This window comes from Oryzias latipes, chromosome 11 (genome assembly GCF_053564925.1).
Source record: "Oryzias latipes strain Hd-rR chromosome 11, Olatipes_Hd-rR_3.1".
Classification (NCBI taxonomy): Eukaryota; Metazoa; Chordata; class Actinopteri; order Beloniformes; family Adrianichthyidae; genus Oryzias; species Oryzias latipes.
This window is the reverse complement of record NC_136247.1, coordinates 12,513,567-12,541,559: the sequence shown is the minus strand read 5'-3', so window position 1 is coordinate 12,541,559 and position 27,993 is coordinate 12,513,567. Positions and strand designations below refer to the sequence as shown.

At 41.2% G+C, this 27,993-nt stretch overlaps 1 protein-coding gene across 29 annotated transcripts in view; it reads right to left on the bottom strand.

The window, feature by feature from the left end:
- The window catches only part of macf1a (microtubule actin crosslinking factor 1a), a 192,963-nt gene that overhangs the window by 84,424 nt on the left and 80,546 nt on the right, over positions 1-27,993 (bottom strand). For 17 of the 29 annotated variants that reach the window (XM_078954826.1, XM_078954828.1, XM_078954839.1 and 14 more), the window contains 18 exons: positions 27,669-27,746; positions 25,721-25,813; positions 13,743-13,909; positions 13,497-13,609; positions 12,629-12,735; positions 12,335-12,454; positions 12,078-12,173; positions 11,575-11,702; positions 10,523-10,616; positions 10,045-10,199; positions 9,278-9,548; positions 8,698-8,826; positions 8,536-8,613; positions 7,908-8,069; positions 7,069-7,173; positions 6,567-6,662; positions 5,942-6,067; positions 2,511-2,663 (listed from right to left, as the gene is read on the bottom strand). In XM_078954826.1, coding sequence (XP_078810952.1) covers positions 2,511-2,663; positions 5,942-6,067; positions 6,567-6,662; positions 7,069-7,173; positions 7,908-8,069; positions 8,536-8,613; positions 8,698-8,826; positions 9,278-9,548; positions 10,045-10,199; positions 10,523-10,616; positions 11,575-11,702; positions 12,078-12,173; positions 12,335-12,454; positions 12,629-12,735; positions 13,497-13,609; positions 13,743-13,909; positions 25,721-25,813; positions 27,669-27,746 — 2,271 coding nt within the window. Of the gene's footprint in view, positions 1-2,510; positions 2,664-5,941; positions 6,068-6,566; positions 6,663-7,068; positions 7,174-7,907; positions 8,070-8,535; positions 8,614-8,697; positions 8,827-9,277; positions 9,549-10,044; positions 10,200-10,522; positions 10,617-11,574; positions 11,703-12,077; positions 12,174-12,334; positions 12,455-12,628; positions 12,736-13,496; positions 13,610-13,742; positions 13,910-19,635; positions 22,606-25,720; positions 25,814-27,668; positions 27,747-27,993 lie in introns of those variants that run through there. The other 12 variants (XM_078954814.1, XM_078954821.1, XM_078954816.1 and 9 more) reach the window with 1 other exon arrangement.

Below are 27,993 nucleotides of genomic sequence, written 5' to 3'. Positions count from 1 at the left end.
CACACAGGAAAAAACATGAGATGCGTTTAACCTTAGAGATTAGAGATTCAGACTGACTGAATGACGCCGAACGGCTGAGAGTCTGAAATCCAGTTCAGTGACTTTTGCCTTCACAATCAGCTGATTTCAGCAAAGCGGCTGCTGAAATTCATCAACTGAACCTTTAAACTGCAGAGCCAATAGGCTCTAAACATCAACAAAAGTGCTTCTGAAAGGAATATCATAAATTAACCTATGCTATTTCCTTTTTATGAACAGTTTATCTAATTAATAATATTTATTATTATTATAAACGTTTTCTATTTTTTTTTTAATCAGCCATGCTCATTTATGCTGTGTCAAGCAGGGAGGCGTTGGGTGTCATATTTTAAGTCATAAACATGACCTGACTGTGGATTTGAACCCACAACCACCCAGCCCTCAGGACGAACCCTTGGTCTGGGAGCAAGATTAAACCAAAAATATGCATTATTAAAAGCATCAAAAGTTTTTAAATGAACTTAAAATGTATTTTTGTAAATAATGATCTTCAAAGAAAATTCTTTAAATCGTTGAAGCTCCTGTTGATCCTTAACTTCCAACCCATGTCCTTAGATGAACTGGAACAGGTCTTGATCTCCAAAGAGATCCACAGTCGATTCTAAAATTTGATTCAAGTTCCTGCTCACCTGACCCAGAAATAAGAAACAAACAGTTTTAAATATGTTTATGAATATAAAAAAAGTTAGAAAAAAAAATTAAAAGTTTGTGCAAAAGCAACCTTTAGTGTTGTTACACTTTTATCCCAGGAAAAGTTATACTGATTGAGATAAAAAAAAAACCAAATAATTTAATTCAATAAAAAACGATTTAATTTGAATAAATCAGTGCTACATGTTAGAAAAATAATAATCTCTTTACTTTAAATGAAAATAAGTTTCAAATGGATTTAATAGATTAAATTGAACTGGTAACGCTTTTCCTTCATGTGACCCCTTCATGCCAGTATGTTAGTTGTTTTCTTCAGCAGCACAGAATCAGATTAAAAAGCCTGAAATCAGCTGATAGGAAAGCAGCGACCATGGTGGTGCAGAGTGTGCAGCGTGAGAATCTGAGGTGAGAGAGGGGGAACATAGGCAGCTATACCTGAACGTTTGTCTTGCCAGCCCAGCCGAAAGAAGAGAGGGAGGAGGGTGATGAGGAAGAGAGGAGGGAGTGAGAGGGGCATGAGGAAAAAAGGAGGAGACACGGGACAGTGAAGGAGAGAGAGATTACTGTTGGTCATGTGCTCGACTGTTTGGTGAGAAACGAGTAGCTTTTCTCTGTCCTTCACCTGGTCTCACAGCATGCATCGGTGAAGAGACTGACCCGTTCAACACACTTCACTGAAAACAGCAGTGACAAGAGGAGAACAGCCACTTCCATCTGCAGGAGGGGGCGCAGAGGGGGGGCATAGATGTTTAATTGATTGGCTCTTAGAGTCCCTGAGGACATGCTTTCAGAGTGCGCCCCAGCGCAGTCTTAGCTTCTTCATCTTCGACCCTTACTTTCTCGTGTTTTAGCCATGTTAAAGCTTTTTTTAAAGGTTAGAATAAACATCTACAAATTTTGGTACGTGTGAGGAAATGCATGGCCGAGAGGTGGAGGTTGTTGAGGGAGGTCAAAAAAGGTGCTGAAACCAGGTACACACAGTAAATCTTTTTTTTACAGTATTCCCGCCATATTCCCAGGGGTTAGGGACCAAAAAAACCAGCGAAGACGCAGAATCCACAAATACGGAGAACCCCCGACCCCCAGCGGAGGAATAATGTTCGTCCCGATCCTTACTCATCAAAAACCCTTTAGAAACATTTCTAATGCTTCTTAATGCTAAAACATTATTAAAGAACATTGGAATATTGCTCAACGTAAAGAGTTTTTTTTATCATTATTCAGAGCAATATACTGTAGCGTACTTCATAACGTACATTAGGAATGTCTTTCTGTCATTCAGTGCCTTAAAACCAAGAGCCCATGCTTCCACCTTCATCACTTAAGTGCAAGAGGGCGTCTTCTTCCAGAGGAGGCCAGTGTCATCCATATTAAACACCTACTCCTGGTCATAATTATTCTGTGTTTATCTTCCTCAGGGTTTCAGGATATTTTTCAGCTGCTTCTGATCCAGCTGATGCCATTTCTGCATGCAGGGACACAAACTTCAGTTACTGCGATTCAGGATCCGGTGGAACCAGCTGTGAAATATTCCTTAGCAGACGGCCCGGTGCGCTCTTCATTTCCACTACCCCACCCCCACTCCCTGCACCTCCCTCGGACGCAAAAGGGACGCAAAAGTCTTACAAGTGTCTTGAGCTGAGTTTTTACGATGAATAGGAGGAGTCATGTGACTGGGAAAAAAATCTGTGAATACGTCAAACCACCAATATTGAAACGTGAATAAGCAGGGGAACACTGTACTTAGTCTGACTCTTTTGCCAACAGGTGAAGTAAAACATGAATCCTGACGCGTTCATATCATCGATTGGGCATCTTACCTCGATTTGCCTGTAATTACAGATGGCTCTGACGGGTATTGTGGTTCCCAGCATGCTCTCTGCGCTGCGGGGCCGGAGCTGAACAACTGTCTTGGCCCGACCCACGAGGCTCGCCAGCGTGCTCTTGTACTCAATTAGCTGCTCCTTCTCCTCCTGCAAGACAATAAAAAACTGTTATAAACCTCTCTTTCTTTATTATTTAATATTTTTCAGAAAGGGGGAAAATTGAGAACATGCAATGTTAAATTACTTCTGCTTAATGATATGGAGGGATTTGGGTTCATAATACACACTTTTTCTACAACATTTCTTACATTACAGGACAAATATTAAGGCAGTTTGTATAAAATCAAATAATCCACATAAACGGAGACCATTTATCTTGAATGTCCCACACAAAGAATAAAGCAAAAGTGTCCCTTAGGTTTGATAGTTTTCAGTTTACTTGCTAAAAATGTAATCTCTAGAAGATCCTTTTGTGAATTAAATGTTTCAGAAAGATCGTCATGACTGATGGGTGCAGCAGCTACAGTTTTTCTGCTGACTTCCCTGAAGTGCTGCCTTGTGAATTGCAGCACTAATGACTTTTGCAGGCTGGACTGGTCATTAGAAGGGTTCACGGCCCTTTAGCGGGGCCCTTTGCAGAAAGCCAGCAGCTGCTGACATGGGTGGACTCTCCCGCTTGCGTCAGCTCGGCCTCTAACCATTAAACATTGAAGCCGGGGCTCTTCGCTCTGACAGGCAAAAGCGTTTCATTGCTGCCATGCCCTGAGTGAATGGTTCATTAAGGATTCATTACAGGGAAACAACAGGGAGACAAGGTGGAGTTGATTTTCCTTAATAACTTCACACATTACAGCGGTGAAATGAATTTCACATGGAAACGGCAAATGTTTCAGTCCCTGCGACATTAAAACACGAGGAAAGTGTGATGCATTCAGATGGAAAGGAAAATGTCTTTACATAAACATTTGGAAAGGACAGGGGTCTGCAGCCTGTGGCTCCAGAGCCACATGCAGCTTTATTTTTCCATTATGACTCTTTGGTTTTGAAGAAAAAAAATGGGTTTGTTGTTTTGGTTTATTTGTTTCAGTTGAATACATTTTGTTATTTAGGATTATAGTTTTCAGCATGAATATTTTAACTGGATTCTTACGACAGAGTTTTAGGGCTATCCAAAAAAAAACTCGTAAATTTACGAGATTAAAGTGAAAGTGAGCATACAGAGCAGCAAGTGAACGCCGCGCAGCACGCAGCAGACAGACCGTCTAAACTCAATTGAACAGGTAACCTGAATGTTTATTGATAACGTTCCAAATGTATGGAAGATCAGTTGTTTGATTTACGATTTATTAATGTTTTATTTATTCATGGGCGGTTTGCAGGATCTCTGCAGCTGTTGATGAAGATGTCGGTGTCTCTGCAGCTGTCCACTTCAATCTTTTCCTCCTCCATCAAAGACAACATCTCTACGTCTGTGTGATGCTTCCGTCTGAGGAGGAGCAGCACTTTTTGGGATGGTCAACGTTCTTATGCTAATATAACATTCATTCCTCTGTATTGTTTTATGTTGAAACGCGACGTTTCATCTGGAGGAGGGGGTGTATGTAACACTGTTTACTTCTGCATTGATGTTCGGATGACAGCTTCATGACGTAATGAGACAAATGAACTTCAGGGTATGTGAATGTAAAGGAGAATAAAGGCTGCAGCGTTCCTCTACACCCAAACGCGTCTCTGAGATCCTTATTTTACATATGAAACTCCGCTTTACTGACACCGAACCCCGGGAAGCCGGCTCCATTGATAATAACCTGATTTTGAGTCATCAAAAGGTTCTGAATCTCTTCATTTTTTTTAAACCTATCCGGAAATAAAGCTTCACAAAAGGCTCTACATATTTTATCTTCAAGCTAAGCTCCAATAAACGGAAAACTTCGGTGTTTTTCCTCGTTAATCTAGGACTTTTTTCTCTTTTTAATCTCGTAAATTTACGACATAAAATCTCGCAATTTAGAAAAATGATTCTGCATCTACATTGTCACAATTATATTCTATACATGAAGAAGAAAAAGGATAAGAAGCCACTAAACTCAGAATGAAAGAAAATTTCATGTTAGACATGGCATTTTTCACTCAAGTAAATCTAATGTAACAGGAGGATTCTCTCTTAAATTATAAGGTGTATTTTATCTTGAAAGGAACTTGTATGTGATTTTTTCAAAATAAAACAATTACATTTGTTAAATATAGAAAAATGTATCACTGTTATAATTTGTAATTGTAAATATTTATAAGCTACATGTTGTAAATGAATGGTTTAATGATTGCAAAGTTATAAACTAGTGTATTTTCTTTAACAGTGAAGTGGGACTTGGTGGCTCTGGCTGGTTTTTGGTTAGACCAAATGGTTCATTTAGCATTACAGGTAGCAGACCCCTGATATTACCGGATGTGCTCACTTTTCTGGCCTGTGACTCATACTTGCCACCATCTGATGGAGTGAAAAGTGTGTGTGATAAGGGTGTGGAGGTGGGAAGAGCGTGAAAGTGCCATGGAAGGGTTATTCAGAGGACTCGCAAACGGAGCTGCCTCCAGTCATGACACCCCAGCAGCTGCTAAAGGGGAAAGAAGTTGTCAAAAATCATTTTTCTGTGTGATGAGCTCAGTCCTAATGAAGGAAAACTCCATGGTGATGCGCGTGAACATCAAGCAGCAAATCGAGCTCAGGAGTCAGCTGCTTCACACAGTGAAGTGACTGGATCATGTCACGAAAATAGGGATATGAAGTGTGTGTAAACAGTTCTGCCTCTGATCTGAAATGTAGTGGGGAATTAAACCATGAGTCGATAGTTTATAAAAAATGAATTATGTCCAAACATAATAGCTTCCTGAAAGTGCACATCGCTAGCAGATTAATAAGTAAATGGAAGCAGGAGAAGCCATCAGGTCTGACTGCATGAGTGCCCATCTCAGGTTGTCTACTTGAAAAGCTGCAGATATATTAGGACCATTGATCCCTTTAAGAGGAATGTTGTAATCCCTCCAAATTATAGCAATAAAAGGAAGATTTGATGGACGAGCAATTAAATTTCCTTATTCTTTCTTTAAAGAAACTAAAACTGTCATTATTTTTAAGTACATTTTTAAAGCTTTCTTGCCTAAAACATCAGGTGAGGATAAATGAAGCAATCATCAATTAAAAACACTGCAGAATGGATCTGCAAGAGCCAATCAGCAAGACTCATCTATTCATCATTCTGACCAGAGAAAAGACCACCAACAAAAACAATTGACAACCTCAACAAATTGGCACTATGGTCTCAAATGTGGTTTTTGAAAGTTGAGATCTAAATTTGTCCCTATCAAACAGCAGCTAAAAAAAAAATACTTTTTTCCTAAAACCAACTTATTACGATTGATTAAGTTACCATGGAGTCCTGCAGCAGGTCTTCCAGTTTGCTGAGTCTGCTGTTCTTGTCACAGGTGTATTGCCTCTTGATGGTGTCCTGGAGCTGACGCAGATAAGACTCACAGTCTCGAGCATCACTCATGAACTGACGAGGGGAAAGAAGGGAAATATGAAAAAAGAACGTAACCAAGTTACCATGTTTGCACCCACTAAAGATGAGTCATGTAAAGTGTTTAGATAAAACTATTTACTCTCTTGTGACCAGACCAGGGGCCTCACAGTCATCAGAGGTTGACTTAATGATTATGCACGGTTTCTGATGCTATGTCATCAAAACCAGCCCAAATCATCAGATCTACCATCATTTTTTGTTCTGTATTCTCTAAATTAGTATCAGAAATGTCATACTTGTGTTAGCTTAAAAGGACATTCTTAACTAACAAACAAACCACAAACATGTTAAGCAAGCCTCAGTTTTCCAGAATTACTCCAGGAAACTTAATAGCGGAAAAAAACACATTTTCCAAAAAATAATAAACATTCAGAGTTTATTTCTAAATGCTATTTATCTAAAATTGTTTTTACTGAAAAAGTCATAAAACTCACCATTACACTGCAAATGGTTAAAAGACTTTGAATCTCACCTGAAAATATGTTGTGTTGTCCTTGAGGTGTTGTTCCACACAAACACACAACTGGTCCACCCACTGCCACTGTGTCTGTAGTGCTGCACTGTAAGCCTGACACAAATACAGATAGAAAGTCTTAATAAACCAGGTTTTCACAAAGAATATCATCTCAATGGAAGGCCCAAGAATAATTTTCTGATAGGTTAAACTTTATAATGAATTCATTTATGGGGTTTGAACTTTAAAGTACCGGTAACTTACAATAATAAATGATAGTAAAAGCATCCACAGCCAAAAAGCATGATGCTGCCACCACCATGCTTCGATGTAAGTGTTGTTTTCAAGTCCAAAAAGCTTATATTTAGTTACACAAAAAACACATCACCATATGCTATTGTGGTGATAGTGTGTCTGATTTTTTTAAAAATTCAGTGTATATCAAGGAATAAACTGATGAGTCAGAACTAAAGTTCTCTAAAAGTCATTCTGTCAAAATGAGGGATTTCCTGCAGCTCACCTCTACGGTCTGCTTGGCTGGATGGTTGTCCTGACAAAGTCGGGCAGCTGTTTCCTGAAGAGACCGCATCACATCTCGCTTTTCAGCCAACTCCAACCGTATTTCCTTTAAACATTAACCAAAACAAAAGATCAGAATTACATTTTATATGAATACTTTCAGACTTAAAGGGCCTATACCATACTATTCTTAAGCCTTTTATAGTAAACAATATCCATGTAGATGATCATATATTACTTTTGGCACACAAAAGAACAAGTTTTTTACTAAATATTAGCTATTTTCCAGAGTTCTTGTCCAACCCGAGGCACCGGCTTTCGCTTCGTCTGGGTGCCGCCCATTTCATGACATCATCCTAGAGCTTGCCTTGTCAGCGTGCCTATGCTCGCCCACGAAAACACACGGCATCCAAAACTTTGTAAAGATGGATACGCATATTATGCATAGGAAAGAGTTTTAGCCAAACACCGCTTGCTTAGTGGAGAAAGTGGTTGTGTGTGTTAGCCTGGGGGCGGTGCTGGAAGCACAGACTCTTCCTGGAAGGGGCTGTTCTCACCGGTCTACCTCAACTCGTTTTCGTGGGTTGGGAGGGGCTGGTGCTCAGAGCACAGGTTTTTAGAGGAAAACTCAGAAATGGCGGAACGGATCAAAATACCACTTTGGGGGGTATTTTCATGAGGAATGAATTTTATAATACATTTAAAAGCTAAAAAAATGGATTTTGCATGGTAAAGGCCCTGCATGCAAGGATGCATGTGTGTTCTATTACATCCAAAAAAAAAGGTAATTTTGAGGGATGAAACATCAGCACCTCAGCGCTCTCTTCCTCCTCCACTCACATTGTACATTTCTCTCTTGGCATTCATGTTGGTGTTGTTGTCGCTCCAGTCGAAGGCGATCTCCTCTTCCTCCCTTTCATTGAGCCAGATCAGCTCCTCTGTGCAGTGGGACACAAACGCATGCAAGCTCTCCAAGCTCTGCAGGCGCCATGACGAATGTTCCTATGGCAACAGCAAAAAAACAAGAAATTTAAAGGGTGCTCTTGATGAATATGAACAATGAATGTGAATTTTTTTAATCACCTAAAAAAGAGAATCAGTGTTTTAGTGTGTAAAAAGAGATCATCAAAAAATAACTTTAGTTTGATTTAGGAGTCAAGAATTGTGCACAAAGTTGATGTCATGATCTTCTAGACAATTTCTATTCTCTCTTTAAAAAAAGCTTTTAATAGATTAATCTCATTGTTAATATTCTACAAAATTCTGAAATAACTAAAGCAGCAAAAGAACAAAAAAACAAACACAAGGGAAGACCAGAAAATAATGGGTAAAATGAAGCAACATATAAGGGGAATCTTAAAGAATCAAAGAACAAAATATGTCAGTCACGCTTAAAAGGGATTTACTGGGAAAATAAGGTTAAACCAGCAAACAAAGACAATTTCACAGTTCTTCAGTGAAGACACACCAGCAGTTTGCAGTACTGGTGCTCCAGTTTAGCCAAGGTTTCAGAGTAGCTGCTCCTGAAGTTTGGAGAGACTTCAGCCTAGTGCAACAAAGAAAAGAGAAAACTTCATGAGTAACTGTAACTTTTAATATAAAAAATCCTGTTATATGTGGAGGTGTGCACCTCATAGCTGCGAGCTTCTTGCAGGCCGCTCATCAGTTCTTCAACTGCAGTGTGGATGGTGTTGTGCTTTTGAAGGTTATTTTCCACAGAGGGGAGGTCTGCACCCCAGTCAGCACCATCCAGGAGCTCCTAAAAACAGACAAAAATATTTTCTATTCAGAAAAAAGTACACCTAAAATCTCAAACCCTAAAATAAGTCATTAATGCAATCCATTTATGCAAATTCATGTAATTATTGATGTAAAGATATTACGCCTATTTCATGTCTTTATGATTTGAGATTTGCTGTAGAGAAAAATACTAACAAAACCTAGAAAATATTCTTGAATAACACTTAAAGTTCAGTAAATTTAAGACTTTTTTTAGTCAGTATCAGATCTTTAATAGAAATAAGACACAAATGTCACTTTTTCTTCCTTAAATGACTTGTGCAGGGTTATGATCACAAGGTACAGCCATTTCTCCATCTCATTTTTTTTTAAGAAAAAATGCACTCTGAGAACCAAGCAAAGGCAAAGTAGTTCATATAAATTGACCTTCAACAAAGGTCCTGTTTATTTTGGGTATGAAAGAGTCTGACCTGTGTCTCCTCCACCCATCCCAGCAGCTCGTAGATGAACCTCAAGCTTCCTTCGTCCTCTGATGAAGACACGGCCACCAGCTGGGAGCGGGTCATGGGTCTTCGCAAAAGTGCGCCCCCAGCTGCTCCCACTGCCCCTAGCAGCATCTGTCCTAGAGACAGGCTGTCGTTGGAGGCTCTCTGGCTGGTGCTCTGGGAGAAGTGGCCCTTTCTGTAGACACTGGAACACTGCAGCCTCAGGGAGACCAGCTCCTCCTGAAGGCAGGATGCTCTGCAGAGGACAGACATGGACATTTCAGTTTCATCTGTGGTTATGCTCTAAACGAGAACTTTACAGTCATTTTAAACTATCGGCATGATCACTTTGATTTAACCATTGAATCTATGTCAGAACTAGTGAGCTGCAGTAAATGCAAGACATGAAGGCGTGATGGCTGAGCAGCACAAAAGCCCCGCCCATCTATCTGCAGATGGTTGCAGACAAAACAAAAGGTAAACACTGATAGTTTATTGTGATATATGTAGGAGTTGTACAACCTCGATCTTTTCTCTGGTATTTAAATAAAACATGGCTGCCTTTTGCACATCTCATGATCAGCCTCAGTTCATAACATTAAAATCCAGCTGATTTTTAACCCATTAAATCACAGACTTTGCATCATCTATATCAAGGAGAACCTCCAGACATTTTTACCATAAAGTTTTGAAAGTGACATCATTTCTAACAGACTGACTTCTACTTTTAAGTACTCTTTTTTTTTGCTTACCTGAATGCCAGCTGATCCACCTGATAGTATTTATCTTCTCTGAGGACCTTGAGTTCCTGGCTGAGGTGTCCAATGAGCTCCTCGCAGTCCTGCAGGTAGCAGGCCAGCTCTCTTTCACACTGCACCGCCTCACCCATCTCTGCTCGAGACATGTCCTGGACACAGAGAAGAGGGGGAGGAGGAAGGCAGCATTTTATTTTTTGAATGATGTGTGCCATTGCAAAATAAAAATAGATTCCAGAAGGAAACTAAGTGAAAACTATCAAACTTATTAGAAAAATAAGGCAACAGTAGCAGGATTAATGGTGGCTTTTTGCTGATTTTCATAAAGGAACATTAAATATGTACCAAGAGGCTGTTTACAGAAACCAGAACAGAAGTAGAGTAAATGTTTATTTAATTGTATGTTTGCCCAGCATAAACCCAAGGATGCTGCGTGTATGTGAGGAAATAAATCGTGTGAGACAGAGGCACTCACAGCCTGGAGTGTGTTCTTGGCAAGGGTGAGTTTCTCCTCACAGTCCAGAGCCATGTTCTGGATCTTATTGGCTCTCTGAAGCAGCTCCTCCAGCCTAAACACACAGAGAAATATGATGCATAAACACAGCTGATGGTGCCACAGTGAAAACACAAAACTTTTAAATGTCTGCAGGTTTTTACCTGTAGATAATAATTTAGAACAGAAAAATATGTGTGCTAATAAATGTTCAGAGTGCTTTCAAGGATGATTAAAAAAAAATATGAGAGGTGAAAATGCTCTTGGGAAATGCTCTTGGGAAAACAAAAATTTAATGAGGACTTACAAACTAATCCCAAATACCTCTAAAAAACAACACAGAATTATTAAATAAAATACCACAATTTCAAAAAATGTTGAAAAAGGGTTTTCTGTAGCACACTGTGGGTTACCTGTGGTTTCTTTGCATCTCAAAGCATTTTGGGACAAACGACTGCTGATCCATCTGCCAAGGCTTGGTCTAAAAATAGGGTTGGGTGAGCAACCTCTCATTTTCTTTACTAGAGTTTGAGCAACAGTGACCGAAGCTCTCCAATGTTTAGATATATTTTACATTATTAACCTCATTTATGAAGATGGAATATTACATCTTTGAGTGATTTAAAATGTTGCATTAAGAACCACCCCAATGAAGCTCATGTTTAGGCGTCTTTACTCATGATGGAGGTTATGTGTTTATAGAATTAAGCTCAAAAGTGCATTTTTGAGTATTTCTTTATTCAAATAATTTTGAATGAGGAGCAGAAGAAAAAATGCAGCTTGAAAAATTTGTTACATAGACAGTGCATTGAGCAGGGAGCTGCTCCAAGCTATCACATACACAAAGGGAAAGGGGGGCGGGGTTGCTCTGCACCAATGGGACCAATACCTGTCTAACACTGTATTTAGTTATAAGTTCCAGAAATAAATAAAACACTTCTTGAAAAATATACAAGATTTTACAAATTTATCATACAAATGTAAACTTATGAGCACACCTGTGTGCACGTGCGTGTGCGCATGGGTGTGTGTACCTGTCAACAGCCGGCCGAAGAGCCTTTTCCCTCTCCAGCATCTCCAAGATGAGTTTGCCCCACTCCTCCTCCAGGTCATTGGGATGGAGGCCCTGAGGAAGCTTAATACGACCAAATTCTATCCACACCTGCACAGACACAAACACATCACTGCAGCATCCCATCATGCTTCAGCGCAAGCCCATAAAGGTCTCTTCCACTGGTCCAGGAGGACAATTTGAATGCAATCATAAGTTCCACCACAGATGTGATGCGGGAACATCAGCTGAGCGCCAGAACAATAGGAACTATTATCAGATGTCATGTGTTCGACCTCAGCCGCGGTGTTGCTTTTCTTAAAACCCCCGGTTGGGAAGCTGTTTTAACTTGAGAAGACAAACAGAACCGACACAAACTCGTTCAGTCACTGATGCCCCAGAGCTCGACCCATGATGAGCAGCGCGTCCTGCACATGGTGCAGAGCATCAGCCATCTTTAACCCCAGTTTCTCTGTTCATCTTTACCTCCAGCAGTTTGTAGAGGTGCTCGATGCGACTCTTCTCAATCTCCTTTGCTGGGATTTCCATTTCCTTTAGCTGGATGTACTCATTGTAAAGTGCCTGCAAGGAAAAAGGAGTAACACGGGGGAGGGGGGTCAGGAAGGATTGGTCTTAAAACAAACAAAAACCCCAAAAGTTTTCCCTTCTTCATTCCAGTCTTGTTCCTAGCCTGAAGTAAGTAAGACAACTTGCTGTAAGCAAATATGTGGCGAGACGCTCACTTTAAGTTCTGCAGGGTTCTGGGGGAAGTTCCTGTTGGCCATGAGGGCTGTATGCTGGCGGCTCCACTGCAGCAGAGACGAAAACCTGGACTGGTACTCCGACCAGCGCTGGTCCACCTCCTGATGATGGAGAGAGCAACAAACAGTAAAGACTGAGGCTGTGTTCGCAGGAAGTCATGTTATGCATCAGATAAATAACTTATAGAGCTGCAGTAAGATCTAAAAATTTTTTTATTAATGGTAAATTATTAACAGATTTCAATCTGAAAACACAAATGAGTATATGAGCCGTACATTAGCGCTGATGCCCTCGCCTCCTTCAGGGATTTTGGGGAAAGCGTCATAGATTGAAGAAACATAAGTGATGACCGACTTCTCGTCTGGTGAGGGAACATCAACATCTGAGGAGGGGAAAAAGAGGGTCTGTTTTATAAAAAGCAGGAGTGGAATCAAGTGTATTTACAGGAAACAATCAATTCAAGTCATCAGAAAAGCAAAAATAAAACAAATTCGCACAACAAGAACATGTTGACGAGTTTATTTCCCAGAATTCTGACATTAATTTCAGAATGCAGAGAAAGGCAAGTCTTAATTCCGAGATTAAAGTTTAAATTGTACTTAAAGCACTTTAGTCAAATCCAAACTCCACGTTGTTTGTTCTACATGTTTTATCAGAATTCTGATTTTATTTTTAAAACTCAAACATTTCCCCAATTAAAAAAAATGTATTTCTAGTTTTGAGTTTCTCTCTCTTTGTACTAATTCTATTCCCTCCTATCAATGGGATGTGCAACACTTTCTTACAAAGATTTTAATCGCCATGTTGGTCTGACAGGTAAAAATAACAAACTGGGCTTTGTTACAATCAGGTTATTCTGACTAGTAGCACAGTTGACTCTGTTTAAGACCACAGTTCTTTCAACTCAAAACCACATAACTCTGAGTCTTCGATCTTATAAGGATTTCTTCTCAGATTTGTATGAAAACTTTGTGCCACCTTTGCAAAAACCTTGTGCCACAACATCAAGATAAGAAGGAATTATGTGCCTTCAGTGTCACCATTATTCATTCATCGTCCAACTGTTCACTGCAGGGTGAAGATCTGTCAGTAACATGTGACCGAGACCAGAGACCAGCTAGGCGGACTGAACGACGATCTCACCCTCAGCATCCAGCAGCCTCGTCACGCCCAACGACTCAGCGATTTCGAAGGCCTGTTCCAGGTTGTCTCGGTTGCTCTGTTGCGACACCACCTCCATGTTGATCAGGTCTGGCCTGGAGACAAACACAGAACTATCTGTTAAAGATCGTAGAGATTGGATAGTTAACGCAAATGTTTAAAATGTAAGTTTTCTTTACGTGTAATAATTGGTTTATTTAAGTTTTAAGCTGTGACACGTCCTCTGACCTGTATCTGTGCAGCAGAGCGTTGAACATGCGTCCGTCGCTCCAGGATGAGGTGAAGTTGACGCATCGGAGGCCGGGGTAGCCGTCTGTGGCCTGCTGGCTCCATAGCAACAGCTTCTCTTTGGCTGTGAGGTCAGCTGACTCGCCGCTTACGTAAATCTCGGAGATCTGAGGGACGAGGCGGAGAGCAGAAGTGTTTGGATGCAGTCGGCACAGATGGAATTAAAAAGTCGTTTGGTTTCTTGCAAAAATGTAATTTAAACCATTGGAGTTTTTGTAAGATCAAATAAGGGGTTGCTGCCAGCTTCATAAGACTTTCAATGACTCAGCAAAAACCGAATGACCCTTATTTTTCCACTTATGACCAAAATTCAGTTTATTTTTAGGGTTTTGACATTTTTCTCACTTCCCAACCTAAATTTAAGCTGGTTCATTAACCCTGCCATTAGCCCCCGCTGCCCCATCTAAAGCTTCAGTTTTAATATTTTACCATCATCTGTGCTGCAGATGCAAATGAATCCTGCAAAAGAAACATCAATGCCTTTCATTTGCTTGTCAAAGACCTGATAAAATGTCACAATTTTTACTTTTAAAATCAAACTACTAACCAGAAAAGGTAAATAAATGTTTATTGATCCAATTTAACTCTACAAATTAGTATCAATCATCATGACGGTTTCTCCACAATAACTGTATAAACAACAAAACTAAACAGTGTTTCAACATGAGTAAATTTTAGAAGAAGCCTCTAGAAACAGCGGCAGAACCTGAATGTCCATGTTTTCCTATCTGATCTCCAGAAACTCTAAAGTACTTCATCCTTCTCCTCTTTGGGTCCAGTTGTTGTCGTGCACACAGGCCGGATGACGTATGTGCAGCAACCGTCGGTGCTAGGCTGCTGCTTAAGCCCTCTGTCTTTTTCTGCCGCCCTCCTTCCCTCTCGCTGTCTGTTTAACCCTGCTGCTACGTAGTATGAAAGCCAAGTGTGTTCCGGGAGACTGCAGCAACGGCCAAAAATCACAGAGGGGGAGGGAGGGGAGGATAAAATGAAAAGTGGTGAAGCTCAGTAACAGAGCAGGCGGTGGACTTCCAATACTGAGCTGCGTAAACTGATATCCGTTACACAAAGGTATTATCAGAAGAGTACAAGACCTTCTTCAAGATTTCACGATGAAAATGGTCTTTTTGGTGTTTTTAACATGTTATTTTAGCAGGAAATTAATAAAGAAAATTAAGCTTAAACAGCATTTCTCATTATATGTTTATTTGAATTGTTGTAAATCAGGGGCAGATGAAAAAACGCTGTTTGAGGAAGTGTTTATTTGTGATGTAGAAAATCAGTTGGGTGGGGCCACAAGATCCCTGCTCTGTTCCGATGCATCCACTTGTAGGCGACTAGATCCATGTATGTTTTTGTTTTCCTCGTCTGAACTGGCATCTGGCTCAAACCTGTCCAGCTGGATGGCTCCAATATTGTTCACCATCTTTGTTGCATCTGTAATGTTAGGTTGGGGTTGTGAGAGGCTTTAAGCTAGCGGGAAAGAGTGTAAACGGACAGCTCTCAGTGAAGGGTGACGATGGGTCTTGCTCCACAACAATGCCCCCCCCCAACTCTGAGGCAAATTTCTAATGAACTTCTACCACTCTGGAGAAACTATGTCATAGAAAACGACACAGGTGCTTTTCATTTGGGCTAAAAACGGAATAACCATAATTAAAAGACCGTTTTTTTAAAAGATCAAAACAGATGATCGGAGTGGGACTTTAAGCACAAACATGTGCACTTTATTCAAAAAGTCTCAAAAACAAAGCAGGTCTTCCAATATTTCACATCTATCTGGGCCTTTCCAACTTTTAAGACAACTAAATACAAGTAACCCTTGTGCTATCCTAGGCACTTTAACGTTGGGAGTTGGGTCATCTAGACCCACTAGACAGTGCTCTGAACCTTTTTTCCTTCAATGATTTGTGATCTTCACTGGTGTCCATGGATTACATGAAGTCTTTCCACCTTTATCCACCTTTGTCATTGTAGGGAGAACACGTCAAAGTAAGGGTGGGGTCATCTAAAATAGCACAAGGGTTAAACAGTATTCAAGAGCTGCTACTTAAAAATTCTGAATATGTTGATCATCATCATGAATGAAGACCTCGATATAAACAAAAGATTGGTCTGTTTGCTGTACTTCTTGCAACAATCTTGCATCCAAAAAGTACCTGTTTGACGGTAAGCTTTAATTTTTTTTTTGTGCTGTCTTGTTTCTCTGTTTGGTGATCTGTCCCTGAAAAGTCTTTGGCTCTGCCAGCAGCACAGCATTTTCTTAATGAGGTAAAACCCACAAATGTCTTTTTTCCTGCAGAACTTATTCTTGCTGCAGAGATCCGGAGCATCTAATCCTCTGTTTGAATACCAATGCAGCTCCCGGAGTGACTGCCTGCTTCCACACTGCAACATAACCTCATTCTCCATTCCTCATAACTGACATCATTTAACTGAAGTCCTTAGATTGAAACGAGAAGCTTCCATCCTGAACACTGCTCGAAAATAAAAACTGATCTTATGGAGATGAGTTTTCCTGCAATTATGAAAGAGCATTAACTCAACACAACAAGCTTTCCCTAAGTCAAACTACAACAAGAAAAACCACACAATCTTCTGTATGAACCCACTGATCTCAAACAGAACAAATATATTTCAGGCATCATGCAGGGTTATTGTATACACAATACAACAACATGTTTGTTGTATTTGTTGTAGTTTGACGTCTACTGAGTCTCCATGCATTTCTGCTGATGAATAAACGAGTGCATGTCTGCAGACACACACATGTGCTGGGGGGTGCCAGTCTGAGATCCACCCACAAATATAGGCACCCTCCCCTCCCCTGAGGGTTTAGGCCAACCCTGTTTTAGAAACATGGCCTCTTTGAAGTTGGTGAAAGGACGAGGAAGAAGAGGAGATGAATGGAGGAGGTGATAGTGAGGGGAGGGAATCGAAGCTAGATCAATTGGTTTTGCAACAAAAAAAAAGGCATTTCCTTGGTTTGAAATCCCTGAGTGGGAGGGGATGCAGAAATGATAGAGGGATGCAGACAACAGAGTGATGGATGCTGGGGAAAACGTGGGGGTGTTTTCAGAGTGTGCAGGAATCCCCCTAAGGCTGGGTTAAGCTCATGATGGATGCGCATTTTAAATGTATTTTTATGCAGACACGGGCAACAGCATCCCCCACCTAAAACATATAGACTGCAAATATTTCAATGTTCTTTAAGAACTGTTGTAGACCGCCGTCGTTTAAGTAGATGATGGATTCAAAATGCAGAAGTCTATACATGATCAATTTAAAGCAGATATTTGTCCCAGAGTCAGATGGAGGTCGATGGAACAGGCAAACACACAACCAGGAAGCTGTGCAGAGTGAGCGTGCATTTGTTTCCCATGACTCAGCAGGAGCAGGCAGACAGCACTGAACCCTCTGTGATATCCTCCATCATGACGGGGAGAGCGGAACCAACGCTGGCGGCTGTGTTGAAGCGCTGCATCACTGCAGTGGCTGTTGCTGCCGCGTCACTTTCAAGGTGAAGCCCAGCAGACCGGCTGTCGGAGAAAGCCACTTCCTTCTTTGTGCTGTCAAAATGTCATTAAAGCCGGACTTTTCCTGTGTTCACCTCTTCAGGCTTTTGTGATCTAATGATGGGTTTTACATACGTTCAGTAAGAAATGTATGGAGATGTATAATATGTAACTTCTTCTGCCATCAGAAAAATGATTAGAGGCAAAGAATGAACTGTTCCAAAAATGACAATGTTTGTAACATTTATAACTGAATGGGATCAAAAAAAGGTGGCTGTTGCTGTTAACACAATCACTAAGTTTTCCATGTTGACCTCTATGACCTTTCTAAACAGAAAGAGGAAGAATCCTTCAATGTTTCTGCTGCTATGGTGGGAATGTGCAGACATCAATTCAATAAATCCCATATTTAACATGAAGTGCAACTGTAATTCAATTGCTTGTAGAAAAAGATTTTTTAAATTGTAAAAATCTGAGTAACATTATTTGTTCAAAGACTGTCCAAAACTGCTGGACCTAATAATAAAACTTATTTGTACAAGAAGCTGTGGACATTTTTCTTAAAGTTCAACAAAGATCATCTTTTGACTTATTTTAAAAATCATTTTTTGTGGTATTTTAACCAAGATTAGCCCAATTTAAAAAAAACTGTGATATTTTCTAGAAGGTAGCTTTTGCAGAGCAGCAGGAGTTCAATAGATATTTGTGGGCGGGCACAAGTCAGAGCAACGCCACTCCTTTCCCTTCCCCCATTGTGGGCCGGAGCTTGTCGCCCACTCATATTTTTCCAACAGAATTTTTTCATCTCCTCCCTATTCAAAACAATTGAATAAAGAAATACTAAGAGGTACAATTCTAAGCCTAATTTTAAAAACAGAATTTTCATCTGAGTGGGTCTTTAACCTTATGAAGCCTCAATTTATTCCCAGCAATGAGAATAACAAAATAATAAAAGAAAATAACAATAATAATCATTTATGTTTATGTTTTCAAGTAGATGGTAAATTTACTTTGGAGCAGAAGTGGTTTAATGGATATTTGTATCAATAGGCATCAAGGGTTTAACCCCGCCAGTCAAACAGCAACTATTTGGGCAAAAGGCAGGAGATCTTTTACTACTTGGAGGAAGATACAGTTCACCAAACAACCACTTCCAAGCATGTCAGGGTAGACTTCATTCAATGTAAAAGGGTTCAGCAACACAACAAACACAAACCTCTAGAAAATTAGAGAGAAAATGTGTGGCTGTTCAGAAGTGCATTTGTATGAACCCATTTAATTAAAGACTTGATTTCAAAATTGCACATGAGTGAAAGCCAAATAATAGCCTGTCACTCAAAAAAAGAGTAATAACAGTTGTTTGACTTGTCAGCTTCACTGGCTGTGTTCTTACACCTGTCAGGATTGATTAACCCACTTTTTTGATGATATTTGGAAAGACTGGGTTTAGCGACATCCTATCTAACTAAAATTCAAAGACAAGTTTGACATTTCTGTTGATATTCAACCTTTTCTAGTCCTAGTTGCACGCTACTCCCAAACAGAAAAACAGAAGATGGTCATAAATATGGCTAATCAACAAGAACTTTCAGCTTTCCATTTGTGCCAGTTGAATCCGCAGTAAATGACAAGTATCAGTTCACAGCAAAAACCATGTTTGCCTTCCTGCATCCACACACAAACATCAGGGTGGAGTGTGGGGTGGGAAAAAAACAATACAAGAATGGAGAAAGACCGAGGAAGCATAGCAGAGCAAGAAGGAAACAGATGTAAGGAGAAACAGCCTGGGCTGCCTTGATTAAACCACGGAAACTAGAGCCGAAAAAAAGGAAAAACGCCATTCATGCTTCTGAAGACAAGGACTGCTCCAAAGAAATCTATCATGGCGGCATCTGTAACCCACTGCACAAATAACAGCAAACTAAAGGTTTTTTCTTTAAAAAAAGTCACATTCAAACAAATCCCAAGATTAATGTTTGAGCACCAAAGACCAGTGGTTTGGATAATAGAGTTTAGTAACAAAAGAAAAGTCTGTGGTCCAAAAGGGAAAGTGTGTTACCGGTCACAGGGAGCTTTATATGAGAGGAGGATGTACAAGGAGGAGGACCTTGTACATCTGTTATTTTCTTTTCTGATGAACTGAACCTTTTTTGCAAAAGGACTGAACGCTACAATATTTATTGTAGTATGTCACACTTCTATAGAAAGCCTCAGGAGTACTTATTTGACAAAAGAAGTTCCAAACCAGAATAAAAATCATTTTGAGGTTTAAACCTCACGTTTCCTCAAAGCTCTCTGAACAACAGAGTTCAGACACAAACCTGTTGTGGGTGTTTTGCAGTGGCCGGTTGCTGTAGCGACAGAGGACTCTCCATCACGGAGTCCAGTCTCTCCGATGAGCTGCTAGTTAGCCCCCCCCAATCTGGCTGACTGGGGGTGGTGCCAGCCGTTTCTGGGGACGTTGGCGGGAGATCACTGGCGTACCCCGACTCCAAGAGTTGCGACTTGTGCCGTTCACAAGCGGGGGCGTCAAAGCGGAACCCTTTCCCAGATCCGTTACTAACTAGTGAAGTTTCAGATCTACCTCCATCCTCGTCAGCCAGCTGCACTTTCAAGATGTTCTCTGTGACGGGTGATGGAGCTGGAGGTTCCTTGTGTACCTCCACCTCCCCATCACTTTTACCCATCCATACTGGGGAGCTGTAGTCACTGGGATAAACTGTCCTCACCAAGCAGAGTTCACCATCCACCTGGCGGATGTGAATCACACCTTTATGCTCTTTTACTGTTGGCATCTCCTCCCACCCTCCTCCCTCCCCTCCATGCTCACCCTCATGTTTGATTGTCCTCCCTTTGTCTCTTTTCTCCCTCCTTGGTCTGAGTATCCAGGGCTTCTCAACAATCCCCTGCGCTTTCTGCCTAACTCGACAGACCCTGCCTCCACCTGGAGTGGTACTGCCCAGGGTGGGGGACGTCTTCACAGGGGTGATGGTGGTTTGGCTGGGGATGCTCGAGACATCTATGATTGCGCTTATGCTGTCCTCCTCTCCCGGAAGGCAGAAGATCCCTTTCCAGGCTGGGCTGGGCTTTGGAGAGACATCAAGGTTTCTGCCACTGAAGAGCCCCACCACACTGCTCCCCCCAGAGACAGACAGAATATTGCTATAGGGACTGGAATGAGTGAACTGGGCATGAGGCACTGTGATCAAGGTTGCAGCTTGGCTGCTAAGATGTAACTCTGCTTCTGAGGTGCTTTCCTTCTCGCCTTCCTCTTTTTCAGGCTCAAAGCCCTGCTGTTGCTCACAGCCTTCTTCCTCCCTTTCCCCTCTTCGGTTCTTAATGCCCTTGTGCTTTCGTCTGAAACGCAGACGCTTCTTTGGTGAGTGTGGGGCGGCCCCAGCTTGCTCCCTTTCACGAGGAGGTCGGACGCAGCCCATTGAGCTCCCCATGATGACGACCAGAGGAAAGTATTGAGCAAAAAAAGGCAACAAGCGAGCAGTTAACTTTAGGGAGAAACCAAATGATGCTTCATAAAGGGTTGCACATACAATCCACTAGTTTCTAGCTCCTGAAAGGCAAAACTGTTCTCTTTAAAAACAAGACTGACGGCCTCTGGGTCTTTGGCATCAGCTTAAATACATTTTCATGAACTGAGAGCAGAATGGATTGAAATTTCAGTCCTCTGGCCTTCTAGCATTTCCTTGAACTGAGTCCTGGGTGTGCTCTGCTCAATTGAATGAATTCTTCCTCACTTGTGGTTGCAGTCAGGGGCAGAGTGACATCAAGTGTCTGATTTATCCCTGTATACCTGGCAGGTCATCAGCTAGAAGCTGCAAGGCAATGTGTCAAGCAGGAAGACGAGTACAGAAAAATGTCCAGGGTTATTCAGCCCATTAGTGATCCTCCAGCTGCTCCAACACACACCCCCTTAAATACAACCAAGAGACGGCAGTTGGTGTCAGTCCTGGATGTCAGGAGAGGATGCAACTGCTGGAGGTGTCATCTCAAAAGTCAAGCTGCATTATGTTGCTGCTACTTCATTCTTATCCCCAATGTTTTCCCAGGGGTTGGTGTACACCAGGAGATCTATCCAGTGTGAGGGCAAGCCGCTACTTAAGCTCTTGAATGAATGATTCCTCTACTCCAGACTGGTAATGGCACTGCACTGCCAGAGAAGAGAGATCCGATTTGTTACCAGCAGCAAATCTGCACAGGAATCTCATCCGTCAACTTGCTCCAAGGGGAAGTGATGGTAATGGTGATTTTTCCCTTCATAGTAAAGGGAAGCTCGCCTCAGCCCAGATTGGTTGTGGGTGACACAGTGTGCACTCAGCCAATACAGCAACAGATTGTAGAGAGATCCAGCCAGTGCTCTGGCAGCTTGTTTAATACCCAGGGCATCAGTTTCCCATCTCTGTGCTGCTCCATCCAGCTGGTGTTTCAAGGGAAGTGTGCCTCCCTCCACCCGATGTGTGGACTTTGATTTCCCCTAAAACTCAACAACTACTCAATTGGAGAACAGTTTGCTCATAGGGAAAGAAAGACTAGTATAACAATATTTGGCCCACCATTATCTTGAGTTTCTGAGTTAATATGTTCAAATCAAAAACGTTCTGTCACTCTGCCAGAAACTCGAGCAGCCTTCCTCTTCATCAGGTGGTGCAGTGCGACGATGCAACAGCCTGAAAAACCCACAGTTTGTAGCTGGTGTTGACCAGATCTAGATGTTACACTAAGCCTCAAACACAAAAGATCCGGCTGGGAAAACAGAGTCCTGTACTTCTTCAGCTAATAGAACTTTGTGTCCAACTCCAGCAGATCGAAATAGAAACAGGCATCCAGGGCAGAAACTGAGGCTGGACTCAGAGGAAGGAGGAATAGCTGGTCCTCCTCTTAGTTACATCAATGCAGATGCAAAGACATCTGGAATAGAGCCAGGAAGGTGTCCGGATGAGAGTCAAAAACATCACGCAGCACAGCGACAGAGGTGAACACCAAACAGCCTGCAATCCTTCAAAAAAAAAGATGAAAAACAGGGAAGGCAGGGCGTCTCCGGATAAAATGAAACTGGGGCTTTGTCACTAGCATGACCGGAGTGATCCGATTGATACGGTGGAGGCTGGAGAGGCTGCGTGCGCTGGGAGGTCTGACAACATAAGCGTCTGCGAGGCTGGGCGGTCCCCAGGCCAGCTGTGGATGTCGTGTGTTCGAAGTCTGAGGCCCACTGATGGCGAGAAGCCGGAAGATGCAGCAACAGCCGGGATCCGCCGCTCCCTCCGCCGCCGCCTGCTCTGCCTTATCCCTCTCTCGCAGACGGAGGGAGGCTTTTATCTGCCGACCGCTGCAGCTCCACACTCTCTGCTGTGAGAGCTCTCCCAGTCTACCCCTCCCCTCCCGAGCTCCGCATCTCCATCCAATCCGCTTCCTTGTTGCTCCCGTCTCTTCCAAAGCCCCCTCCCTCTCCCTCTCGCTCAGCGTTAGTGAGCAGCTTTTTGTGCCACAAACACACACTTGACCCAATAGCTCTTCTGAAAGACGGGCTGCAGCAGGGACACAGTGGACACAGCAGCTAAATCAGACTGTTGCATCTCTGAACACAGGGCAAGGTACAGACTTCAGGCCATTCCCCCCACCTCAACATACCCCACCTACACCTCCATCATGAAAGCACCAGCCATGACAGGTTCTGCCATGATGAAGACAAAGTTCTACAGAACAGCAATAAGCCAGACACTTAAGCAAGGATCTATATAACTTACAGACAATCTTCACCCTACTCTGAGCTAGACGAGCCTTTAGCTACACATTTAGCAAAGCAGATTTTAAACTAATATGCATAGACTGATGATTAACAGGCAGACACACTGGAATGAAACACACCATCGCTCCTGTGGAAGTGGATGGAAAAAGGGAAAGAATTGATCCTGCTTCCACGGTCGTTTGTCATATTTAAATTGCAGCAACTCCTCCAACCGTCCATATCTGTTCTTCCAGCGTCTGCAGGTTTCCACCCACCACTGCCACACATAATTATCCATACAGTTCACACATGTAAAACTTCGCGGAGTGGCATAATCTAATGCATAAGTTCTCTTTCATCAGACACTTTTGAAAACACAACACAAGCTCCCAGACCAACGGTAGGTGCGGACTAATCAAATGCCAAAGGCCGCCATCCCTTCACTGTGGCTACGCTCCAGCATGAGCCGTAAATCCAGCTTTACTGAGAGCACCGCTGATGAATCGAATGAGGCCAGACGCCTTTCTAATAACATGCAGCTTTTAAGGGAGACTGATGAGAACTTTTGAGTTAATTTAAATGTTTCACTGTAATGTTTTATAGCTAAAATAAACTTTCTGAGAATGACTTCACACCCCCAGGCCCTTGATCTAAATGCATTTGCGCTGCCTACATTAGGAAGCACCTCAAATTCCTGCATTTATTAAGATGCAAAAGACATGTGTTTTATGCTGGGATGGAAGGCACAGCTGTTTCTAGCAGATTTCTAAATACCTGGAAACCAAAAAGGAAGGTCAAAAGAATTTATCCGATAAACATTTAAGATCTGAAGGTATAACTGTATAAAACTGAAGCAAATTTCTGGAAAACAATTCACCCGATGAGTAAAGTAGAAACCTTCACCACTTGACACAAAGCGTGATCGATCGGTTAATCTGCATCTCTGAATGATGTACAAATGAACTGACGGCAGCTCCTGACTTCCCAGATGAAACTGAGTTTCTTTACCAACTTGGAAATGAACTTTCAGTGAGTTAACAGCAACATGCTGCAGAGAAGCTGAGGAAGATTACAATAAGGAAAGGGACCATTGACTAGCAGGTTAAGCTGAGCTACATTATGACCTCTAGTGGCAGATCAGGAATTTGCATCAGAGCGAATAAAAAAATAATTTAATATAAAGAAATAATGGAAAGACAGAAAATTTAGTTAAAGCCTTTTTTAAATATATTTTTTAAAAATATTACACAACTGTTTTAGGATTTAACTATTAATAGGCCATTTCTGAAGAGTTTGGGGTTTACGAAGTTACATAAATCACAAAAAATACAAACATCTGCAGAACACACTAAATTTATACTTTTCGATCATAATAATAACCAGCTGGTGAATGCACAGGTTCCCTTTCAACATGACTTTAAAAAAAGTATCATCACAATCATCATCACTGTATTAACATGAATCCTGCTGGTAGAGGAAATGTGAACATTTTCCAAAATTTGACTGATTTATTGTTAAGCAGCCCTCATGTCTGTTAAAGGCTTTCTGTGACGAGAACGATGTAAAACATGGATTGATTTCAATTTAATGCCGTTTCTTGCAATGCTTTAGTGTCAAAAAAGAATGTTTTCTGTTTGTTTTAATGAGAACATTACTCATTTTAAAAAAGCAGGTTTTCTAAGAGAACCTAAAGAAATTTAAATGTTGGGTTTGCAATAAAAAAAAAAGAAATTTTAGATGTAACCCAGTGCACAACATGTTTCCTACATCTGTCAGTCATAACACATTCATGATCTCTGAAGAGCTGCTTTCTCAGCTGAGCATCAAAGTGCCATCGTTAACGTTTCATAGGAAACTCGGCTCAGCTCCTCTCCTCCCCACATCATTTTAATCCCTCACTAACCAGCTCCTTTTCCTTTCCTTAATCTTTCCTTCTTATTGCCAAACAAAATGTTCTGCTGAGTCACCCTGTGCACTACTGTTGCTACAGCAACTGGCTGACATCTTCAACAGCACTCGAGGAGCAACTCTGCCTTGACTTCTGACAGAAGAAAAGTTTAAACTTCTAATGACTGATTTCCTATGGATCAGTTAGTCACAATGCAAATCCCAAAAACACAATCTGTATGGTAAACTAAAGGTTTAACCACAACTCGCTGCGTACTCCATAATCAGATGTTCTGTGCTCATTCTGGAGCTTGAGGCTCAGTGTGTGCAGCCTCATCTCCTTCCAGCCTGTTACCTGGAGACTGATCTCATCACGTCGTCTTCAGGGACAATCCCTGATCAACAATAAGCTAAACAAACTGTCCTTTTCAACAGAACTACGATGCCTCTGGCTGAAGGAAAGCTTCTACAGCTTTAAAGGTGGAGAAATCCACATTTCTTTATAAATATTTCTTTAGAAACTAGAATTTCTCTTTAAAATGTAAAAACTAAAAAAGTTGGAGATCCAACATGGAATGTAAAACACCAAGAAAAGAAATGGAGCTAACTTTAAAACACAAGAGTCCTGTAATTTACATAAACTGTCTGAAACACTCAGATCGGTCAACAATATTAGCTACTGCACTGTTTTCATTGCAACGTTTATGAAGCATCAGCAGCAAATCCAGCAAACACACACAGAGTTTAGGTCTGCAGGACAAAATGAGCGAAGCACCAACCTGGAAGTGGAGGATGATGGTCCAGATGAGTCCTAACGTCAGTTTTGGGTTCCCATCTGTGATGTCATCGTTCCTGATGTTTACAAGTTTGACCTGCAAAAGAAAGAAAAAATTCAACTTTTAGAAAAAATTAGATTAATAAACTTTAAGAAACATGAGGTTTCATCAAGACGAGCCTTTTAACTAAAGAGTTGACAGAAAATGCTGATCTGCAGTCTAACATCAAAAGCCCCTTTGTCACAGTACAAAATTTCTAAATCCAAACTGCCCTTTATTCTGCACCAATAGGTCAGCAGTCACACTATGACGATTAAAAAAAATCATATGTGAGGAAAACAGGAATTGATTGGTTTAGACATAAAATGCAAATTAAAAATATTAAATATGATGTTATTAGCCTACGGTGGCCCAGAAGGGTCACAACACAACGCATTAACTTTATACACAACACACTAACTTTACACACAACACATTAACTTTACACACAACACACTAACTTTACACACAACACATTAACTTTACACACAACACATTAACTTTACACACAACACATTAACTTTACACACAACACACTAACTTTACACACAACACATTAACTTTACACACAACACATTAACTTTACACACAACACACTAACTTTACACACAACACATTAACTTTACACACAACACATTAACTTAACACACAACACATTAACTCACAACACAACACAATAGCTCACAACACAACACATTAACTCACAACACAACACATTAACTCATGCATGAGCATGTTATTGCTACAAGAGAAGCTAGCAGCAGTGTTGCCAGAAACTTTGTCTCTACTACGGTTCTCCTTCCTCTAAACACACACAATATGAACACACACTCCTCCCTCCGCTCTGACACCCCCCTCTGTCGCTGCACGCGCGCTCCTCTCCTCTCCTTTTTTCCGCTCCGTCCTGTGTGTGCGTGTGTGTTGGGGACTGCACGTGCCTGTGTGAGAGGACGGAGCGGAAAAAAGGAGAGGAGAGGAGCGCGCGTGCAACTCCCTCCACTGCTCACTGTGACATTACTTTCTGTTAGGTAGTTAGCTGCTCAGCCCAGTAGAAATTTCAGAATAAAAGCACTTCAATTGCTGCTTTACTTCCGTTGTGAGTTAATGTGTTGTGAGGTAAGTTAATGTGTTGTGTTGTGACCCTTCTGGGCCATGAGTTAATGTGTTGTGTTGTGAGTTAATGTGTTGTGTTGTGAGTTATTGAGTTGTGTTGTGAGTTAATGTGTTGTGTTGTGAGTTATTGTGTTGTGTTTTGAGTTATTGTGTTGTGTTGTGAGTTAATGTGTTGTGTGTAAAGTTAATGTGTTGTGTGTAAAGTTAATCTGTTGTGTGTAAAGTTAGTGTGTTGTGTGTAAAGTTAATGTGTTGTGTGTAAAGTTAGTGTGTTGTGTGTAAAGTTAGTGTGTTGTGTGTAAAGTTAGTGTGTTGTGTGTAAAGTTAGTGTGTTGTGTGTAAAGTTAGTGTGTTGTGTGTAAAGTTAGTGTGTTGTGTGTAAAGTTAATGTGTTGTGTGTAAAGTTAGTGTGTTGTGTATAAAGTTAATGTGTTGTGTTGTGACCCTTCCTGGCCACCGTATTAGCCAGATGCTAAGAGAAATCTCCTAGAAATCTTTGGTAAATAGAGTTAAAAAAAGAAAACTGTTTTAAAAAAAAAAAAGTCGAGTCAACTTGAACCATATTCAGGAATTCAGTTACTCTTTATTGAAAGAGTTATGGAAATTTTCAGGCAAGAATTGTCTTGTTTGTAAGTCCAAGCTCTGTACAAGCCCAGACCAGCATGCCTGCCTGACAGCTGATATAAGTGGTTTGGTTGTGACCAAATGATTTTGTCTATATACAGTTCTAGATCTGTTCTTCTGATGATATGCATGATAGGTGGAACACAGAAACAGATTCTTCATTTCATAAACATACCTGTCTCTGTTTGAGGAAGTCCAGAGCTATTTGCACATTCTGAAGTCGATGAAACCTCATTCGACCCTTTTCTCTGGGCTGGAATGAAACAGAAAAGACAAAAAATAAGTAAGAAAAGCAAACAAGGCGTTCAAATATAATGTTGAAAGGAAAAAAAAAAAAAGCAAAATGCAGCAGTGAGTGCAGCACAGCTCCACCAAATCCAACCTCTAAAAGGCACTGCTTGAAATGTGGCTGTTAGAAACGATCAAAAACAGGGGAAATTGTTTTGGTCTGAAATGTGGAATTCAGACGCCTTGTTTCAGAAAAATTGGATAAACATTCA